This window comes from Coregonus clupeaformis, chromosome 26 (genome assembly GCF_020615455.1).
Source record: "Coregonus clupeaformis isolate EN_2021a chromosome 26, ASM2061545v1, whole genome shotgun sequence".
Lineage (NCBI taxonomy): Eukaryota > Metazoa > Chordata > Actinopteri > Salmoniformes > Salmonidae > Coregonus > Coregonus clupeaformis.
In genome coordinates, this window is record NC_059217.1 from 24818521 (window position 1) to 24845349 (window position 26829).

General features: G+C 41.7%; 1 protein-coding gene across 4 annotated transcripts in view; it reads right to left on the minus strand.

Annotated features, from left to right (window-relative positions):
* Positions 1-1714: 1714 nt before the first annotated feature.
* Positions 1715-26829, minus strand: part of LOC121540240 (oxysterol-binding protein-related protein 9) — a 41671-nt gene continuing 16556 nt past the window's right edge. For 2 of the 4 annotated variants that reach the window (XM_041848954.1, XM_041848956.1), the window contains 21 exons: positions 25762-25838; positions 18746-18841; positions 18539-18583; positions 17750-17779; positions 17601-17651; positions 16900-16938; positions 15724-15814; positions 11436-11540; positions 9941-10100; positions 9550-9662; positions 9183-9298; positions 9013-9098; positions 8692-8869; positions 8141-8225; positions 7936-8046; positions 7694-7757; positions 7345-7485; positions 7128-7206; positions 5220-5311; positions 4886-5021; positions 1715-3061 (listed from right to left, as the gene is read on the minus strand). In XM_041848954.1, the coding sequence (XP_041704888.1) occupies positions 2987-3061; positions 4886-5021; positions 5220-5311; positions 7128-7206; positions 7345-7485; positions 7694-7757; positions 7936-8046; positions 8141-8225; positions 8692-8869; positions 9013-9098; positions 9183-9298; positions 9550-9662; positions 9941-10100; positions 11436-11540; positions 15724-15814; positions 16900-16938; positions 17601-17651; positions 17750-17779; positions 18539-18583; positions 18746-18841; positions 25762-25838 (1970 nt within the window). In that variant the 3' untranslated portion in view covers positions 1715-2986. Of the gene's footprint in view, positions 3062-4885; positions 5022-5219; positions 5312-7127; positions 7207-7344; positions 7486-7693; positions 7758-7935; positions 8047-8140; positions 8226-8691; positions 8870-9012; positions 9099-9182; positions 9299-9549; positions 9663-9940; positions 10101-11435; positions 11541-15723; positions 15815-16899; positions 16939-17600; positions 17652-17749; positions 17780-18538; positions 18584-18745; positions 18842-21244; positions 22056-25761; positions 25839-26829 lie in introns of those variants that run through there. The other 2 variants (XM_041848957.2, XM_041848955.1) reach the window with 2 other exon arrangements.

A 26829-nucleotide genomic window follows, 5' to 3' on the forward strand; every position in this document is an offset into this window, starting at 1 on the left:
TATATGGTTGGATGACAAGTTGTCCTTTAAAGTTCATATGGATAATCTTGCGAGGAAGCTTAAATGGAAATTGGGTTTCATTTTCGTAATAAGGCTTGCTTACCGCTTATGGCTAGAAATAAGCTTGTTCAGGCCACTTTTCTCTCTGTAATTGATTATGGTGACTTGTTGTATATGCATGCAACCTCCTCTGTCTTACAGACACTGGACTCTGTTTATCATGCATCCTTGCGCTTTATTACAAATGCCAAGTCACTCACTCACAGAACAAAACGTATAAGATCTCCTAAACCTATGTTTACTGCATACCTTATTTTCGGCGTTTATCAATAAACACCATTCATTTTCCTCATAGGCTTTGTCCAACGAACCATGGCGGAGTTGGTGCGTTACTATTTCTCTCTATTCTCATTGGCTACTGGGTCGTACCACTGAGGTATGGGTTGGACACAAACATTTCCCGACCCCCAAAAAACGAGCATTTTAGTGTAAGACCCAGTATGAATGGGGTAAATTAAAGCAGAACCAGAGAACACTTTTGAGAAGTTTAGCCAACATTTATTTTCTTAAAGCATCCAGAAAATATCTGGTGCATCTTAATTTGATCAAGACCAAACCACGTCCACAAATTGCGATGGATACAACCAAATAATTTCTAATTATGTGCTCTATAAAGTGGCTATGATACACCTGATTTTTTTCCAGGCTTGGGTGCATTTCAATAGTAAAGTGGATTCACCTCCTTATTTCCTCCACCTGCACTAATGTGAAAGCAATAAGGACAGGTGAAACCAAAAGGGATCCACTATATTTCTTACACCTGTTTATTTTTTTCAATTAGTGAAGATGAAGGACGGGAGAAGAGAAGAAGCCACTTTTGAGATTCACCTTTAGTATGGGCTACAATGTTGAACTGATTGTAGACTAAGCCATGTTCACATTGACAGTTTGAAATGACTCAAATCCTATTTATTTGCATATCCGATTAGAATCTGGTATTTTTCATGCAGTCTGAACAGCCAAAAAGCAATCGGATATTTCAAGCCACCTACAAAGGTGATTTGAAGTCAGATACAAAGCTGATTCCTGTGACTTGTGTCTGAATGGTCAAATCTGATTTATTTGCCTGCAAGTGGTTTTTGGACTATTATTTGCCATATATTGTTGCTTGCTAGCTACTCCGTTGACAGTTTGACAATAGCATGTGGTAGCTAACTAGCTTGTTAATTGTTTACAAACAAATCAGTGAATGTGCTATAAAGCTAAACAGCTACCGAGCTAGCTAGTTGACTGCTGTGGCTAGACAAAAATGAGTTGTTTTGAAATTTGGATAATCTTATCCATTGAGGCTTTAAAAGTGTTCTTACACTAAGATTTTGAACATTCAAAGCAACTGGGAAAAATCCATGGCAGGTATTGTTGTCACCTTAGCTTGCTACATAACTTCTGAGTGATAGGAAGCACAAGAACCACCAGCGATCAGCCTACACCACTGTGCACACACACATCCTTACTATGACAACTAGTGTAGCCATGTCAGCAAATGACTGCTGTCTGAACACACACAAATCCAATTTGGTCACTTGTAACTTGCTGTTTGGACAGTCAGTAGTACAAAACGGATTTGAAAAACAAAACTGATTTGTGCATTATGCACTTGTACTGCTTCAGCCACAAGCTTTTTCAATGAAGGATGTCAAACACAGCACAGAAGTAAACTCATGGAGATTTAATATTATGCATCAATAAACATGAAAATCTGATACAATCAATCGTTATGATTCAAAGGAAATAAAAAATACATTTTGTTCCGATTGCTCTTTTGAAGTGATACTGAAATGTATGGAAAGGCCTCGATTCAATATTAATTTACAAAGACATAACATGAAGAACAAAAAATGGCTTGAGTTTGTAACCTCTGTAAATTCTATTATATTAGACGATACAGTATTTACCTACTTTAGAAAGAAAAGGGTGATACTCCACCTATACAATTCGGTTAAGTGAACTTGTTGAGTTTTTCACCACAGGCAATCATTGCGTGCATGTATTCAGCAGGAATGTGCTCTATATCGCTACAAATGGTTTTGGTCACAACATGGAGACAAGTCCTCTTCCTCGACTCCACCTACTGTCTATCTTACAAATGCAGACTTCTTGGGTTCTTCTTCTGGTTATCTTGAGCAGATAAACATACACTAGTCCAGGGGTGTCAAACATCCGGTGAGGAAATATAACCAATTTTCAATGCTAACCCTCTGGACCTCGTTGAAGACAGAATGCGGCCCCCGGGGCAAAATGAGTTTGACACCGCTGCACTAGATGGAGTTAGTACATGGGGAGAGAATGTCAACGAACTTGAGAGGGGACAAATGTAGAAAAGAAAAGGAATGGTTCCTGATTTATTGCCATAGAGTTCAAATCCTCAAATATTTAGTACTGCCAGAAAGATAAATAAAATACAAAAAGAGAATATATATTCATCATAAGTATCTATATATAAACAGCTGTAGCTAATTGTAGGCAAGCCAGGTTGTCCCCCTTGTGATTCCACTATAAGGCCGTCTAACTCCTGGAGATACACCATTCATTCCTCAGTCACCAGCTTCCCTGAGATACAGAACGCTGTTTTTCAAGGTTTTTTCAATCCAAACTCCCTTCCCCTCAAGGAAAAGGACAGACCCTTGAGGGATCCTCCTGCCAGATTGTGAGGGCTTGTTTGTGTAGCCTAAGGGCATTGGTACTGTCTTTGTCATGCTTTTTTTAGTCGTTCAGGGGATGGAGAGGTGGAGGTGGTGGATGTGGGGTTGGCGAAACAAGGGTTATTATTTTTTATATTGTAGATGTTTCTTCTTGATTTCATTAAATTTTATCTTCGAAAATGCAAAGCTGTGATCATGTTCAATCATCAGTCATTCCAAGGCTTGGATAAGAAGTGGTTTGCAAAAGAGTTCTTATTAAGACTCAGAGATCTGCATCTGTGGCCTCAGTGCCTCTGTGATCCAGTTCTTTTCAGTAGAGGCTCATCGTAGACCCAGCACTCCCCATCCTCATGGAACAACTGCAGGGATTAAACATGGAGACTTAATCAGTGGGGACTACAATACTGCTTTCAAAAATCCAAAAGGTACAGTGACTTCAGAAAGTATTCACACCCCTTGACTTTTCCACATTTTGTTGTGTTACACCCTGAATTTAAAATTCATTACATTGAGATTTTCTTGTCACTGGCCTACACACAATACCCCAAAATGACAAAGCGAAAACAGGTTTTTAGAAATTGTTGTAAATGTATTAACAATAAAAAAACAAATACCTTATTTACATAAGTATTCAGACCCTTTGCTATGAGACTCGATATTGAACTCAGGTGCATCCTGTTTCCATTGATCATCCTTGAGATGTTTCTACAACTTGATTGGAGTCCACCTGTGGTAAATTAAATTGATTGGACATGATTTGGAAAGGCACACACCTGTCTATATAAGGTCCCACAGTTGACAGTGCATGTCAGAGCAAAGACCAAGCCATGAGGTTGAAGGAATTTTCCGTATTGCTCCGAGACAGGATTGTGTTGAGGCACAGAACTGGGGAAGGGTACCAAAACATTTATGCAGCATTGAAGGTCCCCAAGAACACATTGGCCTCCATCATTCTTAAATGGAAGAAGTTTGGAACCACCAAGCCCCTTCCTAGAGCTGGCCGCCCGGCCAAACTGAGCAATCGGGGGAGAAGGGCCTTGGTCAGGGAGGTGACCAAGAACCCGATGGTCACTCTGACATGGCTCCACAGTGCCTCTGTGGAGATGGTTGTCCTTCTGGAAGACTCTCCCATCTCTGCAGCACTCCACCAAAGCAGGCCTTTATGGTAGAGTGGCCAGACGGAGCCACATGACAGCCCTACTTGAGCCCGCTTGGGTTTTGCCAAAAGGCACCTAAAGACTCTCAGACCATGAGAAACAAGATTCTCTGTTCTGATGAAACCAAGATTGAACTCTTTGGCCTGAATGCCAAGCGTCACGTCTGGAGGAAACCTGGCTCCGTCCCTACGGTGAAGCATGGTGGTCGCAGCATCATGCTGTGGGGATGTTTTTCAGCGGCAGGGACTGGGAGACTAGTCAGGATCGAGGCAAAGATGAACCGAGCAAAGTACAGAGAGATCCTTGATGAAAACCTGCTCCAGAGCACTCAGGACCTCAGACTGGGGCAAATGTTCACCTTCCAACAGGACAACGACCCTAAACACACAGCCAAGACAACGCAGGAATGGCTTCGGGACAAGTCTCTGAATGTCCTTGAATGGCCCAACCAGAGCCCGGACTTGAACCCAATCTAACATCTCTGGAGAGACCTGAAAATAGCTGTGCAGCAACGCTCCCCATCCTACCTGACAGAGCTTGAGAGCATCTGCAGAGAAGAATGGGAGAAACTCCCCAAATACAGGTGTGCCAAGCTTGTAGCGTCATACCCAAGAAGACTCGATGCTGTAATCGCTGCCAAAGGTGCATCAACAAAGTACTGAGTAGAGCGTCTGAATACTTATGTAAATGTGATATTTCCGTAAAAACAATACAAAACAATAAGCAGAAATTTATAAAAACCTGTTTTTGCTTTGTCATTATGGGGTATTGTGTGTTTTGCTTTGTCATTATGGGGTATTGTGTGTAGATTGATGAGGGGAAAAAACTATTTATTAAATTTTAGAATAAGGCTGTAACGTAACAAAATGTGGAAAATGTCAAGGGGTCTGAATACTTTCCGAAGGCACTGTACTTTCCATCTAAGTACAATCATCACCGTGAACTATTAACCTTGATATGGAGTGGATGGCTGTTAATATTGCTGTCAGGGCTCTGGAGATGTATGATAAGAATAGGCACACTCACCCTAGTTTCCCACTGCATTTCATTCTCCTTCCTCTCCCTGGCCTCGCCCCTTTGCTTCTCCTCCAGCCTGTGCTTGGCTTCCGTTGCTGCATCGATGTCTCTCGACTTTAGGCTGACCGTCACATCCTTCCAAAGGCTGAGGGTCAAACAGTGACCAAACAATAAATATATTGCTAAATCTGAAAATATTGTGCCTGGCTGGATTGACAGCCACATTAAACTGGATGCCATGACAGGAGCTACTACCCCAAGTCCACAGAAAGGGGACTAGACAGAACACATAAAAAACATCCACTTATTACTGCCCACGATAAAACGAAGAGAGCCTTCTCACCTGCGCGACTCATACTCCAGCTGGTCCTCCAACTTCCTCACCTTCTTCTTGATACAGCCCATTTTCTTTGTGTCAATGAACAAGGAGTTTTCCTGGATTCAAGAGATAGAAAGTTTGGGTTGAAAGTGTCTTAAATTGTAACACTTTCTAGATTGCTTTTTATGTATGAGGTCAACCTTCAGTGTGAACATGTTGAGGTCAGGGATTAAAAACATGGGACATAGTTATTTCCTTAAAACAACAAAACCTTCCTGAATATCACATACAGTGGGGAGAAGAAGTATTTGATACACTGCCGATTTTTCAGGTTTTCCTACTTACAAAGCATGTAGAGGTCTGTAATTGTTATCATAGGTACAATTCAACTGTGAGAGACGGAATCTAAAACAAAAATCCAGAAAATCACATTGTATGATTTTTAAGTAATTAATTTGCATTTTATTGCATGACATAAGTATTTGATCACCTACCAACCAATAAGAATTCCGGCTCTCACAGACCTGTTAGTTTTTATTTAAGAAGCCCTCCTGTTCTCCACTCATTACCTGTATTAACTGCACCTGTTTGAACTCGTTACCTTATAAAAGACACCTGTCCACACACTCAATCAAACAGACTCCAACCTCTCCACAATGGCCAAGACCAGAGAGCTGTGTAAGGACATCAGGGATAAAATTGTAGACCTGCACAAGGCTGGGATGGGCTACAGGACAATAGGCAAGCAGCTTGGTGAGAAGGCAACAACTGTTGGCGCAATTATTAGAAAATGGAAGAAGTTCAAGATGACGGTCAATCACCCTCGGTCTGGGGCTCCATGCAAGATCTCACCTCGTGGGGCATCAATGATCATGAGGAAGGTGAGGGATCAGCCCAGAACTACACGGCAGGACCTTGTCAATGACCTGAAGAGAGCTGGGACCACAGTCTCAAAGAAAACCATTAGTAACACACTACGCCGTCATGGATTAAAATCCTGCAGCACACGCAAGGTCCCCTTGCTCAAGCCAGCGCATGTCTAGGCCCGTCTGAAGTTTGCCAATGACCATCTGGATGATCCAGAGGAGGAATGGGAGAAGGTCATGTGGTCTGATGAGACAAAAATATATATTTTTGGTCTAAACTCCACTCGCCGTGTTTGGAGGAAGAAGAAGGATGAGTACAACCCCAAGAACACCATCCCAACCGTGAAGCATGGAGGTGGAAACATCATTCTTTGGGGATGCTTTTCTGCAAAGGGGACAGGACGACTGCACCGTATTGAGGGGAGGATGGATGGGGCCATGTATCGCGAGATCTTGGCCAACAACCTCCTTCCCTCAGTAAGAGCATTGAAGATGGGTTGTGGCATGACAACAACCCGAAACACACAGCCAGGGCAACTAAGGAGTGGCTCCGTAAGAAGCATCTCAAGGTCCTGGAGTGGCCTAGCCAGTCTCCAGAACTAAACCCAATAGAAAATCTTTGGAGGGAGCTGAAAGTCCGTATTGCCCAGCGACAGCCCCGAAACCTGAAGGATCTGGAGAAGGTCTGTATGGAGGAGTGGGCCAAAATCCCTGCTGCAGTGTGTGCAAACCTGGCCAAGACCTACAGGAAACGTATGATCTCTGTAATTGCAAACAAAGGTTTCTGTACCAAATATTAAGTTCTGCTTTTCTGATGTATCAAATACTTATGTCATGCAATAAAATGCAAATTAATTACTTAAAAATCATACAATGTGATTTTCTGGATTTTTGTTTTAGATTCCTTCTCTCACAGTTGAAGTGTACCTATGATAAAAATTACAGACCTCTACATGCTTTGTAAGTAGGAAAACCTGCAAAATCGACAGGGTATCAAATACTTGTTCTCCCCACTGTATTAACACATTGATATCCAGCAGAGATCACATTTTTTAACTGAACTCACCCCAGATGCCCACTTAGCATACATCACTCCATTCCACTCTCCTTCAATGGAGCAGAATGACTTCTTGTCATTGGGAGGACTACAAACAAACACATTTGTAATATATAATTAACATCACAACAAACAAAATATTTCCATATACTGCTGTGAGCACAGTTAATAAAGCAAGAATAGGCTAAGACTCTGTGCATGATTACAAATAAGAAAATCCCCTTACAAGATCTCAGCGGTGATCCTGTGCTTCTTTCCACCGTAGAAGGGCTTAGTGTGAAACACAATGCTGGCACTGTAGCCCGTTTTGGAGCAGTTGATGTTACACTCTCCACCCAACTCCACCCATGGGACGGTCAGGATCGACCTGAAGAGAGAAGGAACACCCCACTACATGTCAGGTCAGGGAATCCAGATAACATGTTATTCCCATTTATACACACTCACTTTACATACAGTACATTGTGTGTGCTGTGCTGGAATTATGTTTTATTGTGAATTGAAATGGGGCTTTTATTTCCAGCACCACAAACTTGAGACAGTGTGTGTTATTTACTCTTCAAGCATGAGCCTACCTGCCATATCCATTGGGAAAGGTGAGTATGTAGTGCTCGTCATGTTCCAGACAGGACACACAGCCTAGAGGAGAGAAGGGGGAAGCACACACTTCAGAATACACAAAACACACTAAGGTTTTAGTAAGTGTGTGAGCACACATGTTTATGGACTATGTGAGCTAAAGAAGTCTTCCCATGTATAGTAGTTGGTAAATATTTGGTGTTAACAGAAAGCCTAAGTGCTTGAAACGATGTCTTACCCTGGCCAATATTGTGCACTCCAATTGACATTCCTAAGAACTTTGACTTGGTCCAAATGTGGGCGTTGAACTGAATCTTTTTGCTGAGACACTCTGCGTAGAATGCAGAAACTACAAGGAAGAGGAAAGGCAACAGTACAGTTAACATGTATGGCTCTGGTACTCTGACAGCTATGTGGAATATCGAGTGGGAGGGGAGACTCACTGGGGGGGTGATGAGAGACCTGCTCTGCTACAAAAGACACACTGTTGGCTGAAGACCATGGCACTGGACCCTCTGACGATGGCTCCTGTGGGGTGGGAGGAGGGGTCGGGGGTAAACATGAATTTATTAGTAAAGGCTTGATGAAACAATTAAAAACACTTGCCTCAGTATCACAAAACTTAAAATTGATTATAAACTGGGTTGTTCGAGCCCTGAATGCTGATTGGCTGACAACCGTGGTATTTCAGACCGTATATCACGAGTATGACAAAACATTTATGTTTACTGCTCAAATTACGTTGGTAACCAGTTTATAATAGCAATAAGGCACCTCGGGGGGTTGTGGTATATGGCCAAAATACCAAGGCTAAGGGCTGTATCCAGGCACTCTGTGTTGCGTCGAGTGCAAGAACAGCTCTTAGCCATCAGGGCTCTGGAGATGAACAACCCCCTCGTGCCTTATTGCTTAATTATAGTATTGCTAAAAACCAGCATATACATTAAATCATATGAATATAAGTTGTCAGTCTTTACTGTGGTACAATGCTCACCATTGCAGTGGGCTCCTCACTCTCTGAAGGCAGGTCCCAGTGGCAGAAGAAGACCTCTCCCAGGATGGGGTTGTACGGCTTCTTGGCCACTGAGCTTTTCCTCCCTGCATGGAAGGCTGACATGTACCACTTCACCACCTGTACCATCCGCTCCTTGGGCTCCAGCTGATCTGCGATACTGGGGATAAAAACATCAGCCGTCACACCACTGGATCGAAGGTTGTGACACCATCTGTGAAGAATGCCCTCAATGGAAATTATGGGAGAGATTCTGAAAAGCAATGTTTTTCTTATTTTGTATGACTGTTTGAAGTGGTGTACCTGACAAACAAATCCGGATGTGCAAAAAAGTCAGCATACATCTCCAGCAAAGACCTCCTCTCCAAGATAAATGTGGGCAGGACCACCTGGGGAAAGAGAAAAAAAATAAAGAAACAGTTAGCAAGAGAGAGATAAAGAGAGACGGACGGACGGACAGACAGAGCTCTTACCTTGGTGAGGTCCATGCCCAGTCGCACCTGGGACAGCAGGTGCATGATGACACTCTTGTGCTCCTCCACAGACTCCCCCTGATCCTCCGCCTCGTCATCATGGCTGTCAAATTGATCTGACCAGAGCAGACAGCAGGCAGTTAAAAACACCTACAGTAGGCCAGCCACCACTGATAAAGGACATCCTGACATCCTCTTTTCTGTTACTAAATAAAACATCTGCCAAAACAGAACAGGAACAGAATGTGTGATGTTGTTGTTCCATAAAAATAGGTTATTGTTGGGGGTATACAGGTGCGTGGATAAGTAGGGCAATGTGCGTGTGTGTGTTTGTGTGTGTGCGTTCATGTGTGAATATGTGCATCACCTGCATCAGTGGTGCCGTTAGACATGGAGGAGTTGAGGGACTCGTTAGTGTCTGGACGTTTCAGCACTGTTCCGTCATCGCTGTGAGGCAAGGCAGCAGGAGGCCTAGAGGAACTGACAGAGAGGAGGATGGAGAGATGGAGGGATGCAGAGAAAGATAGAACTGATTACCTGACAGGAAATATATAAAGGCACAGGTTATAAACACACCTCTAGCAAACACAATCAGCTTATATGATAATTAAATCATCTATAAAATCATGAAATAAAGAGCTAGTGAGAGGATGTGGTGAAGTGGATCATCTCCCTCCCGTCCTTGGTCCCTGTAAACCCCAGTACGCCAGTGAACTGCGGTATGGATGGATTATGATAAAGACAGTATATACACTCACTCTAGAAGGTGCTTGGGAGACGTGCTGTTCTGGTAGAACTCGTCAGCGTCGTAGAATTCATCTTCGCTGCTGGAGTAGGAGAAGTCAGGGACCGAGTTGGAGGGGATTGTCATGTGACTGGGGGAGGCACCGCTGCTGCTGGGGACCGAGGGGCCACTCCCTGAAACACACAGATAGACAGAGAGAGAGGTGGGGGTTAGCAGGGGGTCACAGCTGAGACCACAAACGGGCTTACACCATGTATAGCGATGGCTAACTGTTTACTCTTGTAAATAAACTATTATAACTGCTTTGAACTAAACAATACACAGAGGCTCAATGCAGGGTCTTTCTTGTCAGTGATCATATGGGCACCATTTGTCTGTTCATATTGTTCCCACATTGTTAGGGAACCATGAGGAGTTTATTCTTTGCATAATCTCCCCTGCAGTGCAATGTGTGCTCCCAGGCTTCTTCCTTAGTGCACTGCACAGGATTTATTTTGCAGCATCAGCAGAATTGGAAACAGGCAAGACCCTCCAACATAACCCATTTTAGAAAATAGAATGAGTAAATGAAAAAAATTCACTGAAAATGTCATAATTACAATTACATTTTAGTCATTTAGCAGACGCTCTTATCCAGAGCGACTTACAGTTAGTGAGTGCATACATTTTTCATACTGGCCCCCCGTGGGAAATGAACCCACAACCCTGGCGTTGCAAGCGCCATGCTCTACCAACTGAGCTACAGGGGACTAACCTGTATCTGTACTCTGATGAGTTTCACAAATGTACACAAAATCAATACTGTTATCGTCACGAATACTGCCGAGGCTGCTCCTCCTCCTTGTTCGGGCAGGCTTCGGCGTTCGTCGTCCCCGGAGTACTAGCTGCCACCGTTTGATGTTTCGATGTTTGTTTGGTCATGTCTAGTTTAGTGCACCTGTTTCGTATTCTGTCCTGATTATGTCACCTATAAGTTTCCCTGTGTTATGTTTTGGAGTTGTGTGTTATTGTCCGCATTGTGGTTTGTCTTTTTTCGGTATATGTTGTGCTTAGTGTAGTTTACGCGTTGCGCGTATTCTTTGCCTCCTGTGTGTTCGAGGCCATTTATTTTGGATTGTCTTTGAGTCTCAGTAAAGTCGTTTTGACTTATCCGCTGTGTCCTGCGCCTGACTTCACCACCACATCCACAAATGTACCGTGACAGTTATATTTGTGTGGTGATCGTGACCAGTGATTAAAGTGTTAAACAAACAGGTGGGTTAACTCTGATCGCCGGTTGCGGTGAAAAAAGTAAAGTTTCTTATTCTTTCGATGCATTTTTCCGCAAAAGGTGGGTAAACTGTTGAGGGAAAAAAGCTGGGTAAGCTGCGTTTACCCTCCACTACACCAGTGATTGTGACATGATACTCAAGTCCCTAAATGCAAGTGTTCGGTAACATAACGGAATGTTTATCTGGCTGCTAGCAAAGTGTTGATGACCTGACCACTAGAGTGAGGTGACCTCTGACCTGTGCTGTTGGGAGTCGGAGTCTGCAGACTGCCCATCACCGTGACAACAGCCCCCACCGGTAGAGTGGAGGGCCGCTGTTCTCCTTTACACATCTGAGAGCCATCTACAGAAAGAAAGGAGACAAGAGAAAAATAAGAAAGCTCTGGCCTTAGAACAACACTGCTTTATGATGCAACAGATCAAAGTCATTACAGACCTGTGTGGGAGCAAGCTTTTCAATCACACAAAAACTGCAAAGCAGTCAGTCTAATATAAACCTGTGACTGTGAGAATGTTAATGTCACCAAACTGTGCTAACATGGGGTCTAGACCTTGGGATTGGATTTTTGTGTCAAATTTCATTGAAAGCTGAATTTAGATTGCTCTACATTGGGAAAGGTCATTGCCAAGTAGACATGCTGAGAAATAGAGATTCAAGCACACCAGGTGGCACTGTGGATGTGTGTTTCAGGAAATAAACATTTATCAGGGACAAATATCTGAAAGTATTAAATCCAAGGCTAATCTATGTCCTTGATTTTTTGAATAAAAATACGCCCCATGTCAGCTTGTGTATGCAATATCAGTATGTGAACTCAAAAGGGCTATTTTTATTCTGATGAACAAATCTTCCTGATTCTTGCAACCAATAGAATGTTATATATATGGGGGATAAAACCATCCCAGCTCTGCAGATTTGGCTGCGAAGAGACAGAATATCATTAGATCATTTGTTTTGGTACTGTTCATATGTAGCTTGTTTTTGGTCGCAGGTTCAGGAATGGCTGAAGAATTGCAATTTTAGCTGGAGCTAACTCTGCAAATAGCACTGCTGGGTGATTTTTAAAGTCATAGACAAAATCGATCAATAATATAATAATACTTTTAGCAAAAATGTTTGTCATTAATTTACAATCTGTAGAAACTGCAATATTAAAGCTGATCTACCCCTTTAAAAATTTTTTTATATATATATATACACACTGCTCAAAAAAATAAAGGGAACACTTAAACAACACAATGTAACTCCAAGTCAATCACACTTCTGTGAAATCAAACTGTCGACTTAGGAAGCAACACTGATTGACAATACATTTCACATGCTGTTGTGCAAATGGAATAGACAACAGGTGGAAATTATAGGCAATTAGCAAGACACCCCCAATAAAGGACTGGTTTTGCAGGTGGTGACCACAGACCACTTCTCAGTTCCTATGCTTCCTGGCTGATGTTTTGGTCACTTTTGAATGCTGGCGGTGCTTTCACTCTAGTGGTAGCATGAGACGGAGTCTACAACCCACACAAGTGGCTCAGGTAGTGCAGCTCATCCAGGATGGTACATTAATGCGAGCTGTGGCAAGAAGGTTTGCTGTGTTTGTCAGCGTAGTGTCCAGAGCATGGAGGCGCTACCAGGAGACAGGCCAGTACATCAGGAGACATGGAGGAGGCCGTAGGAGGGCAACAACCCAGCAGCAGGACTGCTACCTCTGCCTTTGTGCAAGGAGGAGCAGGCGGAGCACTGCCAGAGCCCTGCAAAATGACCTCCAGCAGGCCACAAATGTGCATGTGTCTGCTCAAACGGTCAGAAACAGACTCCATGAGTGTGGTATGAGGGCCCTACATCCACAGGTGGGGGTTGTGCTTACAGCCCAACACCGTGCAGGACGTTTGGCATTTGCCAGAGAACACCAAGATTGGCAAATTCGCCACTGGCGCCCTGTGCTCTTCACAGATGAAAACAGGTTCACACTGAGCACGTGACAGACGTGACAGAGTCTGGAGACGCCGTGGAGAACGTTCTGCTGCCTGCAACATCCTCCAGCATGACCGGTTTGGCGGTGGGTCAGTCATGGTGTGGGGTGGCATTTCTTTGGGGGGCCGCACAGCCCTCCATGTGCTCGCCAGAGGTAGCCTGACTGCCATTAGGTACCGAGATGAGATCCTCAGACCCCTTGTGAGACCATATGCTGGTGCGGTTGGCCCTGGGTTCCTCCTAATGCAAGACAATGCTAGACCTCATGTGGCTGGAGTGTGTCAGCAGTTCCTGCAAGAGGAAGGCATTGATGCTATGGACTGGCCCGCCCGTTCCCCAGACCTGAATCCAATTGAGCACATCATGTCTCGCTCCATCCACCAACGCCACGTTGCACCATAAACTGTCCAGGAGTTGGCGGATGCTTTAGTCCAGGTCTGGGAGGAGATCCCTCAGGAGACCATCCGCCACCTCATCAGGAGCATGCCCAGGTGTTGTAGGGAGGTCATACAGGCACGTGGAGGCCACACACACTACTGAGCCTCATTTTGACTCGTTTTAAGGACATTACATAAAAGTTGGATCAGCCTGTAGTGTGGTTTTCCACTTTAATTTTGAGGGTGACTCCAAATCCAGACCTCCATGGGTTGATAAATTTGATTTCCATTGATAATTTTTGTGTGATTTTGTTGTCAGCACATTCAACTATGTAAAGAAAAAAGTATTTAATAAGATTATTTCTTTCATTCAGATCTAGGATGTGTTATTTTAGTGTTCCCTTTATTTTTTTGAGCAGTGTATAAGAATAGAAGAATTACAACAAAAACGATATATATATATATACACACACTACCGTTCAAAAGTTTGGGGTCACTTAGAAATGTCCTTGTTTTCGAAAGAAAATCAATTTTTTTGTCCATTAAAATAACATCAAATTGATCAGAAATACAGTGTAGACATTGTTAATGTTGGAAATGGCTATTGTAGCTGGAAATGGCTGATTTTTTATGGAATATCTACATAGGCGTACAGAGGTCCATTATCAGCAACCATCAGTCCTGTGTTCCAATGGCATGTTGTGTTTGCTAATCCAAGTTTATCATTTAAAAAAGGCTAATTGATCATTAGAAAACTCTTTTGCAATTATTCTTCTAGGCAGAGTTGCCAAGAAAAAGCCATATCTCAGACTGACCAATAAAAATTAAAGATTAAGATGGGCAAAAGAACACAGACACTGGACTTTGCAACTCTGCCTCGGTCAGCATCCCGGAGTCGCCTCTTCACTGTTGACGTTGAGACTGGTGTTTTGTGGGTACTATTTAATGAAGCTGCCAGTTGAGGACCTGTGAGGTGTCTGTTTCTCAAACTAGACACTAATGTATTTGTCCTCTTGCTCAGTTGTGCACCGAGGCCTCCCACTCCTCTTTCTATTCTGGTTAGAGCCAGTTTGCGCTGTTCTGTAAAGGGAGTAGTACACAGCGTTGTACGAGATCTTCAGTTTCTTGGCAATTTCTCGCATGGAATAGCCTTCATTTCTCAGAACAAGAATAGACCGAGTTTCAGAAGAAAGTTATTTGTTTCTGGCCATTTTGAGCCTGTAATCGAACCCACAATTGCTGATGCTCCAGATACTCAACTAGTCTCAAGAAGGCCAGTTTTATTGCTTCTTTAATCAGCGCAACAGTTTTCAGCTGTGCTAACATAATTGCAAAAGGGTTTTCTAATGATCAATTAGCCTTTTAAAATGATAAACTTGGTTTAGCAAACACAACGTGCCATTGGAACACAGGACTGATGGTTGCTGATAATGGGCCTCTGTACGCCTATGTAGATATTCCATTAAAAATCAGCCGTTTCCAGCTACAATAGCCATTTACAACATTAACAATGTGTACACTGTATTTCTGATCAATTTGATGTTATTTTAATGGACAAAAAAAATTGCTTTTCTTTCGGAAACAAGGACATTTCTAAGTGACCCCAAACTTTTGAACGGTAGTGTATATAAAATAAAAACATATTTAGATGGGAGGGATTGAGTGGAGCTTAACAGTGGGACTAAAAACAACAAGATAACTAATGTAAAATATACTGTGTCCGTAAAATGTATATAGGTTCAGAACTTTTGTGAAACAGCATAGTTAAAAATATATGGCAAATAGAAATCAAAACGGAATGGTTTTCAGAGATAGATGGGAGGATTGGATTAAAAACAAATTAAGATAACTATAGTAAAATACATTGTGTCCGTAAAATGTATATAGTATGTATAAACTGGAAGTAGAAGCCTAAGTGTTGTTGTCCATTAGTTTACTACAATTAGGGGAGGGGTGGTAGGGTTAAGGGAAAATAATAAAGGAAAATGTATTTAAAAAAATAAAATAATAAATATATATAAGGGGTATTGGAAATGATGCAGACAATTACATTGATGGAAGCTACAATCTATCTGCAATATTAAAGCTGATCTACCCCCTAAAAAAATTGTTTTTAAAAATATCTTCCTGATAGGACTGTAGATGAGATTGTGTTTTTGGCTCTCTGTATACTGTACCTGTGGGGAGTGTGGTCTGTGTTGGCATGGCTAAGTTGACTAAAGAAGCGTCCAGAGGGTGAAATATCCCATCCACTGGGTTGATGGTGCTCTGTACAGGGCGAGACAAAACGGTGCCAGTCTTAAAACATAAAAGATACATTTGCAACTTGCATTGCTCTAGAATGCAGTCTGTAGTAACACTTAATGCACCAACACGGTGCAGACTACCATGACAAAATAAAATACACACTGCTAATGACTGGAAAGATCAATTACCTTTCACTCTGCTTCCGGGAAATATTGGTTAATTAACTTCTACCTAATCAATATGTACCTACTTATATCACAACATTTACTGTAACCTAATACTATCCAGCATATTTGCAGCAAAATCTGACAAAACACATTCCAGTTAACTACAGAATGTAATGGCATAACGTCTCCTATTGAACTTATCCTGTGATGTGAAAAACACAGGGTCAAGCTATATTTCTCTATGGCCGATATCTCTGTAATGTACGGACACACATTATACAAAGTGCACTGCTGCCATAGCTTTCTGGATCAGTGATACATTTGACCGTGTCTAACTCTGTCAACAGCAACACTAGAGGAGAGGCCTCTAGAGAGGTTAGAGCTAGAGAGTGCTTAAGCCATGGTTGGAAGAGGGTCTATACATGTAATGCTAATGGCCAGAGAGATTACTCTCACAAGGCCGGCCTGGTGGGCTGATCCTACGGGATTCCAACTTATAAACATCTACGGGAAGAGAGTAAAGCCAGTAAACAGCCCTTGATGGGTTGACATCTATTAGTCCTTGATGGTTCAATAGGCATGCACAGTTAGGAAAAATCGATAGCAAGTTGGGGGGAGGGTATAAGCGCACTCACACACACGTGCGTCATAAAAGAATCAGAATGATGTTCTGTGTCTAAAATGAGGGGTAAAGACAAAAGTTCCCAACTATTATCAGCAACAGAAAAGCAAAGGATATTCAGCTGGAAAAGGGGATAGTGGCGTGACAAAGGAAAGAGCAATATACCAAATAAAGCCATTAATCAAATCAAATGGCTTGCATTGTTACGGATTTGATTTGTCTTCTTTTCTATAGTTGAGAGTGAATTAAGCAGAAAAGAAGAAGAGAGGTTTGGTTGATCTAGATTTTTCTTATGGACAGAGAACGTCAAAACTTACTATCAGTCCGTTTGCGTGTTGCTGTTCGTTACTTTGATCCTTAAAATTTTGAAAATAAAATGTTACTTGAGGAAGGTTAAACTGTTTGTATGTAATGATGATATGAGCTTGTTAAGAGCTTATCTTTCAAGAAACCAAACACGTCATTTAGAAAGTCAGAGCATTTGTTATGCTAACATAACACAAGAAAAGCATTATGAGCTCAAGGATTATCGAGTGTGTGAGAATCACCTCTCCAAAATCTCAAAATGGAACCTAATGGAATGTAGCAAACTGCCCACAATAAACAACAACCCAGGCTGTAGTCAAGTGGAAAACTACTGGCATGGCTAAAACAAGCAGTGCACCGTGATGTTCTCACAACAATGACATGACAGTAATGCAATGAGAGCCCCAACACCAGGGGTGGGCAACAGGTTAGATCTGTCCCGCGAGCCCATTCGATCTGGCCCGCGGGTTTTTGTATTTTTTATTTTGGGTTAAAAGAAAACACTCCAGGCCACTCTTGAATGTCTAAAACTAGATAGAAAGTATGTTGAAATTATAAAGGACCTATACGTTTTCAAATAACTGCCCTTTTCTTGGCTCGCTTTTGACGAACAAATCAGTTAGAAAAAAAATGTGAAATCCCGATGTGGCCCTCGAGCCAAAAATATTGCCAACCCCTGACCAACACAGTCAAATGAATTAACCCTTTTTACCTTGGCAATCTGCAGCAATACAATACAGTGCTTGATGGACTCTACCATACTCTGAAAAGAGAAACAGCACAGACAATAAAACACTGCACTCAACCTCAGACAAGAGGTGGTTCTGAAAATAAGGACATTTAAAATGGGGTTTTACTTACACATGTGGTTTCCTTCAAATTTTCAATTTTCTAAAAAAGGAGAGAAACATAATTACAAATGGCTGTTTCACTTCCAACATTGTTTCAACACCTGACTAGACTTGGAAATCATGACTGAAAGTTAGGTAAATTTAGAAAGATTAGCACAATGAAACCAAAGCGGAAACCTGCTTTGTTCAAACTCTTTCACAGCCATGGCATTAGACTGGACGAGCAATGATGCCATTCCAACTATAGTTGTGTTCTATGTTCACCACTACATAGTAGGTCATTGTCCTCACCATATTAAATAAGCTACAGAGTTGAAATGTTCCAAACTGACCAAAAACAAACTCATGATCTCAATAAGGAAGTGAATCACAGCTAAGGCATTTACAACCTGTTTGCTCACCATTTATTAACTCATTACTCCCACATTTGTAAATCTTAGTAAGCTAGTTATTCACACATGTACTTTATATACATATTCTTTTACCAGGTATTGCATGAATGGTATGCCCATCTTTTTGTGAGAAATTACACTGGTCACTCAAAACATTTATAAAGTATTTTTGAAGTATAAATAGCACTAATTTTAGATTAGGGACTGAAAACATATTGTACTAATGATTAGTAAATGGTTGATTCATGTGGGAGTAATGATTAATAAATGGTGAACACAATTTATAAATGCCTTATAAATGGTTTATTACTGACCCTTAAAATAAAGTGTTATAAAATATTATCTTTGAGATTCATTCATTATCAGGCATCGTTCTGGTGACAAGAGATGAAACAGATGTCACTCACTCTACATGACTCTTCTTTGCAATCTTTGATTTTCTCGTCGAAGAGCTGGAAGAGAGAGGGGATGCAATCTAAATCTGAGCTGAAGAGGATACATGCAAATCAAGAGCCAAATTAAAAAACATTAATCGATGATGCATTGACAAGTCACTCACCAGTTTTATTAAAGTCACTGTCATACTTAGTCACCCAAATGTGGAGAAACCTCACCTTTAACTGATTAATTAGAATTTGTAGGTATGCGTCAGCCTCTGCAAGTTTCTTATCAAAGTCTTGGACACTTGGAACAAATCCTGTCTCTGCCTCCTAAAATAGAAGGGGGAAAAAACAGCAGAACATTCTTAGTCTAACTTTACAGCACGGTATGACAGTTTTCTGCTACCATCTGGTAACCTATTTTAGACTAAGAATTTTACTCTGTCATTGCCTCTACTCTGAAAGTTTGTAGGCAGATAAAAAAAAAGTGTTTAAATTCCCTGGTGGGGCTTTGAAAAGGCAGGTTGTAGCAGCAAAAAAACAGCAACAGTTTGGGAGAAGCTTCCAGCATTGTACTGTAAGTGGAGTGATATGAATAGTTCAACTAGCATTGTTTAAAGGCTACATAAAAGCTTTGCCTGGCAGCCTGCCTGCCTACTTAATTGAACACATTTTATGGCATCAGCAAAATTGAATCAAGAAACCCATGGCAAAGGGAATTAAGTTGTAAACGTTTTAGAGAGAACACTAGACTTTATCTTCATGACTCGGAATATGTGTTTGTGTGTGTGCAGGAGGAGGTTGGGGAGACTTTACCCATCCCGAGTCTGACCTATGGTCAATCACCTTCCAAGCCCTTAGGCTACCATCATTATCCACAGACTTACAGATCATTTCATTGCATAACATCCATTAGGTGGTAGTATGTATTTGCTGAACAGATGTGACCAGACGCCTGACTGATGACATTAGGCCTAAATCAACAATAGCCCCTTCTATACCTGGAACACAACGAGGCTAAAATACAGAAATGAAATACGCCGCAACTTCCTCAGAAACACCTCGAAACTCATTCTTAACCAAAGCAAAGCATTCTGACCTTACAATATTACAACTCTTAAAACATATCCATAACCACTTGCTCAGTGCTACTCTGGTTCTAGAGCGTCCTATGGTCTGACAGAGGCCTTTGGACTATGCCTGTTTCTCAACTGAAGTGTTGAGAAACAGGGTACCCCCCTGTATATATAGCCTCCCTACTGTTATTTTATTTTACTTCTGCTCTTTTTTTCTCAACACTTTTTTGTTGTTGTTTTATTTTACTTTTTTATTAAAAATAAATGCACTGTTGGTTAAGGGCTGTAAGTAAGCATTTCACTGTAATGTCTACACCTGTTGTATTCGGCGCATGTGGCCAATAAAATTTGATTTGATTTGATTTATCTAGGCCTTTTTTTCTTAACTTCCTTTAGGATAAAAGGTGGTTTGCTATCAATAGAAGTAAGTTGCTTACTGTTGCTGGCCAAAGAGGTGCCTGAGCAAAAATAAATAAAAACAGGCACTTTGCTACACTAAAGAATAGCCCTCTTTAAATTTGTGGGATAGAGGAGGCTGGCATTAGTGCTCTTTAGAGCTTGGGGGCAAACAGAAAAATAGTACTTCTCCTCTCTAAAAACCTAAAGTGGGGAAAGTCCCAGCAGTAAGGGCATTTGGATTCTCCTGGGAGTTTTTCTTTTATATGTGTGTGTTCAAGCAGACATCCACACAGCTTCATGTTTGTTTCTAAGAAACAGCTCTGGTGTCTCGCTCTTATTCTTCCTCCATCAACGAAATCTGAAGAGGCAGAAAAGAGAATGACAGATATCAAATCCACTGTAAAAAAAATTAAAATAAAAATGTTCGTTCTGAATCTGAAATCGACATCAACCGACTTTGGGGAAATGCATCCTCATGGTTATGTTGACTACAGTCATAGTGCTGGCATCATGGATTGATTTTCACACCTGTATTGTTTTAACACCTGATTCCAAAAGACACATAAAATAGAGTAATAGAGTAACACCCCCCCCACCCCAGTGATCAAAATCATTCCATCCCAATTTTCACAGAGAAGTTGTACCATACACTATTTATATATCAATCACTGTTGAGTGGGCCCCTGATGTAGGCCCCCTGTAGCTCAGTTGGTAGAGCATGGCCCTTGCAACGCCAGGGTTGTGGGTTCGATTCCCACAGGGGCCAGTATGGAAAATGTATGCACTCACTAACTAAGTCGCTCTGGATAAGAGTGTCTGCTAAATGACTAAAATGTAAAAATGTATTTGAGGTTCAATAAAATACTATCAATGACACTGACCTCATAATCGCAGAGGGACAAAGCCTTTGCATTACAAACAAACCACGGAAAAAGAGAGTCCCTCTTGCTCTTTATTTCTGTTATGTCTACACAAGTTCATATTACCATGATGGGGGGGATCTTTCTGCTTGACTAGAGCAGCTTGTAAACCCAGAGGACGGTCATGTAGGCTAGAGACTGCAGCTTCGGCATGTTCACTAAATCTGTGGCTAAAAGAGCTTCCTCTAACCAGACAATACCTCCCTATTCTAGTCTACCACTGCCCACACCCACCAGACACGGGAAACCCTCCCATTTGGCTTTCCACACAGCATGACCCAGTTAGGGACTGCATCATCGCACTTCAACCGACCGTTTCCCTCCAGTGTGGTACTCACAGGATGCCGAGCTCTGAGGGACATGCCTCGTCAGACTGCACAGGCCAAAGCTGACCCTAAAGCTCCTCTCTCCTCCGCTACTCAAACACACGGCTGTTCTTGTGCTCTCCACTCTTCCAGACTGCCAGCAGAAACCACACCAAACTTGTCTGGTACATGTATGTTCTACATCAGCTGAGCAGCAGCATACACAGGCAAAGTTAATCCAGGATCCTTCTCTCTCTTACAGGAAGTACAGACTTTCTTACAAAAAAAAAAAGGCAGCACAAGCCTATGTGACAAGCAACAACAGCTGCCCTGATTGGATAAAGCTGCGGGCAGATGCATGTCTGACAGAGTAAGCAGGGCTCTGATTTGTTCCAGGTCACATGATGTCACTATGACTGCATGCTGACATAGTGTTTGCAAGCAGGCAGATACACGCAGTCAGTAAGCAGTGTTCTTTTTCTTTCCACAGAGGGCGGGGAGGGGAGAGAGTGAGGCAGAAGGAGGGGTGGCAGAGGGGAGGAGTGGGTTAGAGAAGGAAAGCGGAACAGAACGTAAATAAACAACTGGAGGGTAGAATGAAGGGAGGTGAGAGAAAGTATATTTATGAGCCAATCGAAGGGCACAGATTAAATTAAGAGTTGGAAATTGGCAGTTCATAGAGCGACTAATAGACAGCACTCTATATATGGCTTTCACAGATAAACATGTTGTCCATTACCAGCCAACAGCCCAACTAAGCTCCCTGTGCACCTAACCACACAGGGAAACTCTTTAGGGCTGGGCAATATGGCAGAAAAATTATATCTACATTTTTTTCAAATTTATCGTAAATTCATGATATACACTACCGGTCAAAAGTTTTAGAACACCTGCTCATTCAAAAGGTTTTTCTTTATTTTTACTATTTTCTACATTATAGAATAATAGAGAAGACATCAAAACTATGAAATAACACATATGGAATCATGTAGTAACCCAAAAAAGCTTTTATAATGTTTTCTCCAAATAAGCTTTGTTGTACAATTAAAAGGTCAAATACACAGCATTTAAAACAGTCAGCAATAATCTAATGAATTCAGGGCTTGTGAAATTATACGTTTTTTTGCAATAATCACTGATCTGGCTTTCAAGTCTGTCTATGAAAAAGCCATTTTTGTTACAGATTTAACCAGAATCATGCATAATGCACATTCACTAATAATGACTAACTTCTTGCAGTAGGCATTATAGAAAATTAACACAGGTCAAACAATTTCTCAAGCACAAGCCCAAGTGCTAGTGAGTAGCCAGCTAATCTTTATATTTCAAGTTTACATGAACTTGGATATATTTGCTAGCTAACAAGGTAGAACAGTTGAATGTCTGTCTCCAACTGTTTGAACAGCATGCTAGCCTGTCCACTTTGTTCAGATGATGAAATCAAGTGGCCTACCATATTTCTCAGAATGAGAAAGAGTTGCCTATTCCTTACATAATTGTGTTTTATGCTTATTGCACATTAATAAATGACTAGACAGCTAGTATAACAGTCTTTGGCTAAAATGCTGCTAGCGGTACATGGTAACGCAATGCTGCGCGCGACAAACTGAGCATACATTTTCCAGAATCAATGAGTACGGTTACATGCACACAATAATATGATTCTTGTGAATAGTCAGATTAACATAATAGTTTGATTTAAACGTTTACATGCTTTGCAAGAAGACAGATTTCCCTAATAATCCTGTTTACATGGACACATCTGAAATCTGGCTACCTGATGGAACTGACAAATGCAGAAAAATCAGCAATCAAAATAAACGTTATACCACAGTGCCCATGTTATTTTTGTGAAACCTATTTGATTCGGAGTTCGGACATACAAACTGTGTATGAGAAAAAGTATAAATATTAGAAATGGTTACGTTTTTCCCGAACTCACTTCACTTGCGCAAAAGAAGGAAGCTCACGCTGCTCGTGCTAGCAAATGTTTACATGTCCTAACACAGAGCATTCAGAAAGTATTCAGACCCCTTTACTTTCTCCACATTTTGTTACGTTAGCCTTATTTGAAAATGTATTAAATACATTTTTATACAATACAATCTACACACAATACACCATAATGACAAAGTGAGAACAGGTTTTTAGAAATGTTTGCAAATGTATAAAAAAACAAACAGAATGTTTTATTTACATAAGTATTCAGACACTTTGCTATGAGACTCGAAATTGAGCTCCGGAGCATCCTGTTTCCATTGAACATCCTTGAGATGTTTCTACAACTTGATTGGAGTCCACCTGTGGTAAATTCAATTTATTGGACATGATTTGTAAAATGCACACACCTGTCTAGATAAGGTCCCACATTTGACAGTGCATGTCAAAGCCAAAACAAAGCCATGAGGTCGAAGGAATTGTGCGTTGAACTCCGAAACAGGATTGTGTTGAGGCACAGATCTGGGGAAGGGTACCAAAAAATGTATGCAGCATTGAAGGTCCCCAAGAACACAGTGGCCTCCATCATTCTTAAATGGAAGAAGTTTGGAACCACCAAGACTCTTCCTAGAGCTGGCCGCCCAGCCAAACTGAGCAATCAGGGGAGAAGGGCCTTGGTCAGGGAGGTGACCAAGAACCCGATGGTCACTCTGACAGAGCTCCAAAGTTCCTCTGTGGAGATGTGATAACCTTCCAGAAGGACAACCATCTCTACAGCACTCCACCAATCAGGGCTTTATGGTAGAGTGGCCAAACGGGAGCCACTCCTCAGTAAAAGGCACATAACAGCCCGCTTGGAGTTTGCCAAAAAGCACCTAAAGACTCTCAGACCATGAGAAACAAGATTCTCTGGTCTGATGAAACCAAGATTGAACTCATTGGCCTGAATGCCAAGCGTGACGTCTGGAGGAAACCTGGCACCATCCCTACGGTGAAGCATGGTGGTGGCAGCATCATGCTGTGGGGATGTTTTTCAGAGGCAGGGACTGGGAGACTAATCAGGATCAAGGGAAAGATGAATGTAGCAAAGTACAGAGAGATCCTTGATGAAAACCTGCTCCAGAGCACTCAGGACCTCAGACTGGGGGCGAAGGTTCACCTTCCAACAGGACAACGACCCTAAGCACACAGCCAAGACAACGTAGGAGTGGCTTTCGGACAAGTCTCTGAATGTCCTTGAGTGGCCCAGCCAGAGACCGGACTTGAATCCTATCGAACATCTCTGGAAAGACCTGAAAATAGCTGTGCAGCAACGCTCTCCATCCAACCTGACAGAGCTTGAGAGGATGTGCAGAGAAGAATGGGAGAAACTCCCCAAATACAGGTGTGCCAAGCTTGTAGACTCATACCCAAGAAGACTTGAGGCTGTAATCCCTGCCAGAGGTGCTTCAACAAAGTACTAAAGGGTCTGAATACTTATGTAAATGTCTTATTTCCGTTTTTATTTTATTATTAATTTGCCCAAAATTCTAAAAACCTGTTTTTGCTTTGTCATTATGGGGTAGTGTGTAGATTGATGAGAGAACAATAAAATAAATAAAAATAAGGCCGTAACGTAACACAATGTGGAAAAAGTCAAGGGGTCTGAATACTTTCCGAATGCACTGTAACTCTAAAGATTGCGCAGAAAACCAGGTGTTTTAATTGGCATATGCTTACTTTGATTATGACCTTGTGCTGATTAAGATAAACAGAGTAAGGGGTTAACATTACTATTTCCATAATCGGTCTACTGCCATAATCAATTTAATATCAAATTATTAGTGTACATGTAAAATGTACTCAATGTTCCTTGATACCCCCGTTTTAGTAGTCTGCTCTGGGCGCAATTTGAGGAGTGGAGAAAAGTTTAACTTCTCTTCTATTACAGTAAAATAATGTCTCAATGTGTTTCGGTGTCCATATGACTGATTCTGTTGGACCAAACCTCAAATGCAAATAGAGAGTTAAAACTGCTTGTCAGAGAGGAAGAAGTGATCTCTCATCTTTGTTGTTGTGAGTGGCAGGGGGAGTGGCTTGGTGTGTGTGTGTGTGTGTAAATGGGAAGGTGCACAGTGGCAGTGCACACCGCACAGAAGGAGCGAAGGAGACGAGAACTAATTTCCATCTATTCTCAGATGACTCCTTAACCCGCTCTCTGATGAGGACCAGTGCTACTAGTTTGGATGAGGCTGACAGAGGCATGATATTCATTCTGTATCCCAATTTCCGGCATCCAAAAGACCTCCACAAATACGCTCCAAAAGGTTAAACATGAACTGCTATTGCTCAATGTTCTCAACAGTTCCTCTATCATTTCCTGTGGTCTTAAGTAATCAAAACAGTAAATTTAAGAAATACTACATTATGGTCTTTCTTTTAAGGTTAAAACACATACTCACATACACCTTGAATAAAAATAAAAACGATGCACAACAGCCAAAGTTACTCCCATGTAAATATGTTGATCAATATCTCTCTCCTCTCTAGCTGAACTCAGGGGCATGGCACTAGCACAGCCAGCATCACTAGTGTGAAGCTAGTCTGAACATATCAGTGAGTGAGTGACTTACCCGCAGTTGGAGGGTGTGACGGAGAATAGTCCCCTCTAAGGCATGGATCCACTTCTCCCGTTCATCTGCATCTCGAGCTGAGAGATAAACCGCACAAAACAAACCAGATGAGCCATAGTACAGATGGGAATTATTACAACAGCAACGGAGTGCATAACCTAATAGCTACAACAAGGACTAGAGCACCTCATCTGTGCTCATCTTGCCCAACTAGTTAACTATGTGCTCATTGTGCTGTGCTGTGCAGTTGCTGAGGGGGTTCTTGTAACCCTTCTGGTGCGTCGCTGGGCGAGAGAGTAGGAAGGCAGGTCTCCTGACAAGAGACACAGCCAGTTGCCAGGCTAGGCTGCACCCTCATGGCAAATAAACAGAGCAAATAAAGCCTCTGATATTTACACTGACAAGCCCAGAGTCCATGGAACCTCTATACTCTTACTGCTTCCACATTGGATTTACGGTATTTTGCCAGTAAAAAATAATTGGGCAATGTTTATATGACCCCCTTACAAACAGACCCATTTTTACCACATTTTTGCCTGTATATGCCTTTTATACCTTCCGTGGGCATGCCGGGGAAGAGTGGTAGTATTGGTGTGCAGATGTGGTTGGGCATCTATTTTAATAAATCCATTGAATATACACCATCAAAAAGAAATCCATTATTAATTTGTTTAGGCAGGTCCTAATAAATATTATAAGACTAATAAAATCTATCTTCAAAAAAATTGAATGGCATATTTTGAGTTTAAGTATATTACATCCAAATTAATGAAAATAATAGTTCATTATTTTGTTCATTAAAACCGACAAGACACCTACCCCGATTACAGTGATATTTTGAAACAGAGTCCATCCACGTTTCAACTCTTTTCTACACTCTCTCCACTTCGTTGGGGAGCAGGCATTAAAATTGAGTGCATCTTCATCATGATACCGATCCTATTTCCAAAAGCATGCGAGTCTGGTGTTCATATTTCACAACCTCCGTGGGCTTTTGGAGTTGCCTTTACACGATCGGGCAACATAATAGTCCTACACTTGATTTAGGCTACATTATTGCATGCTTAA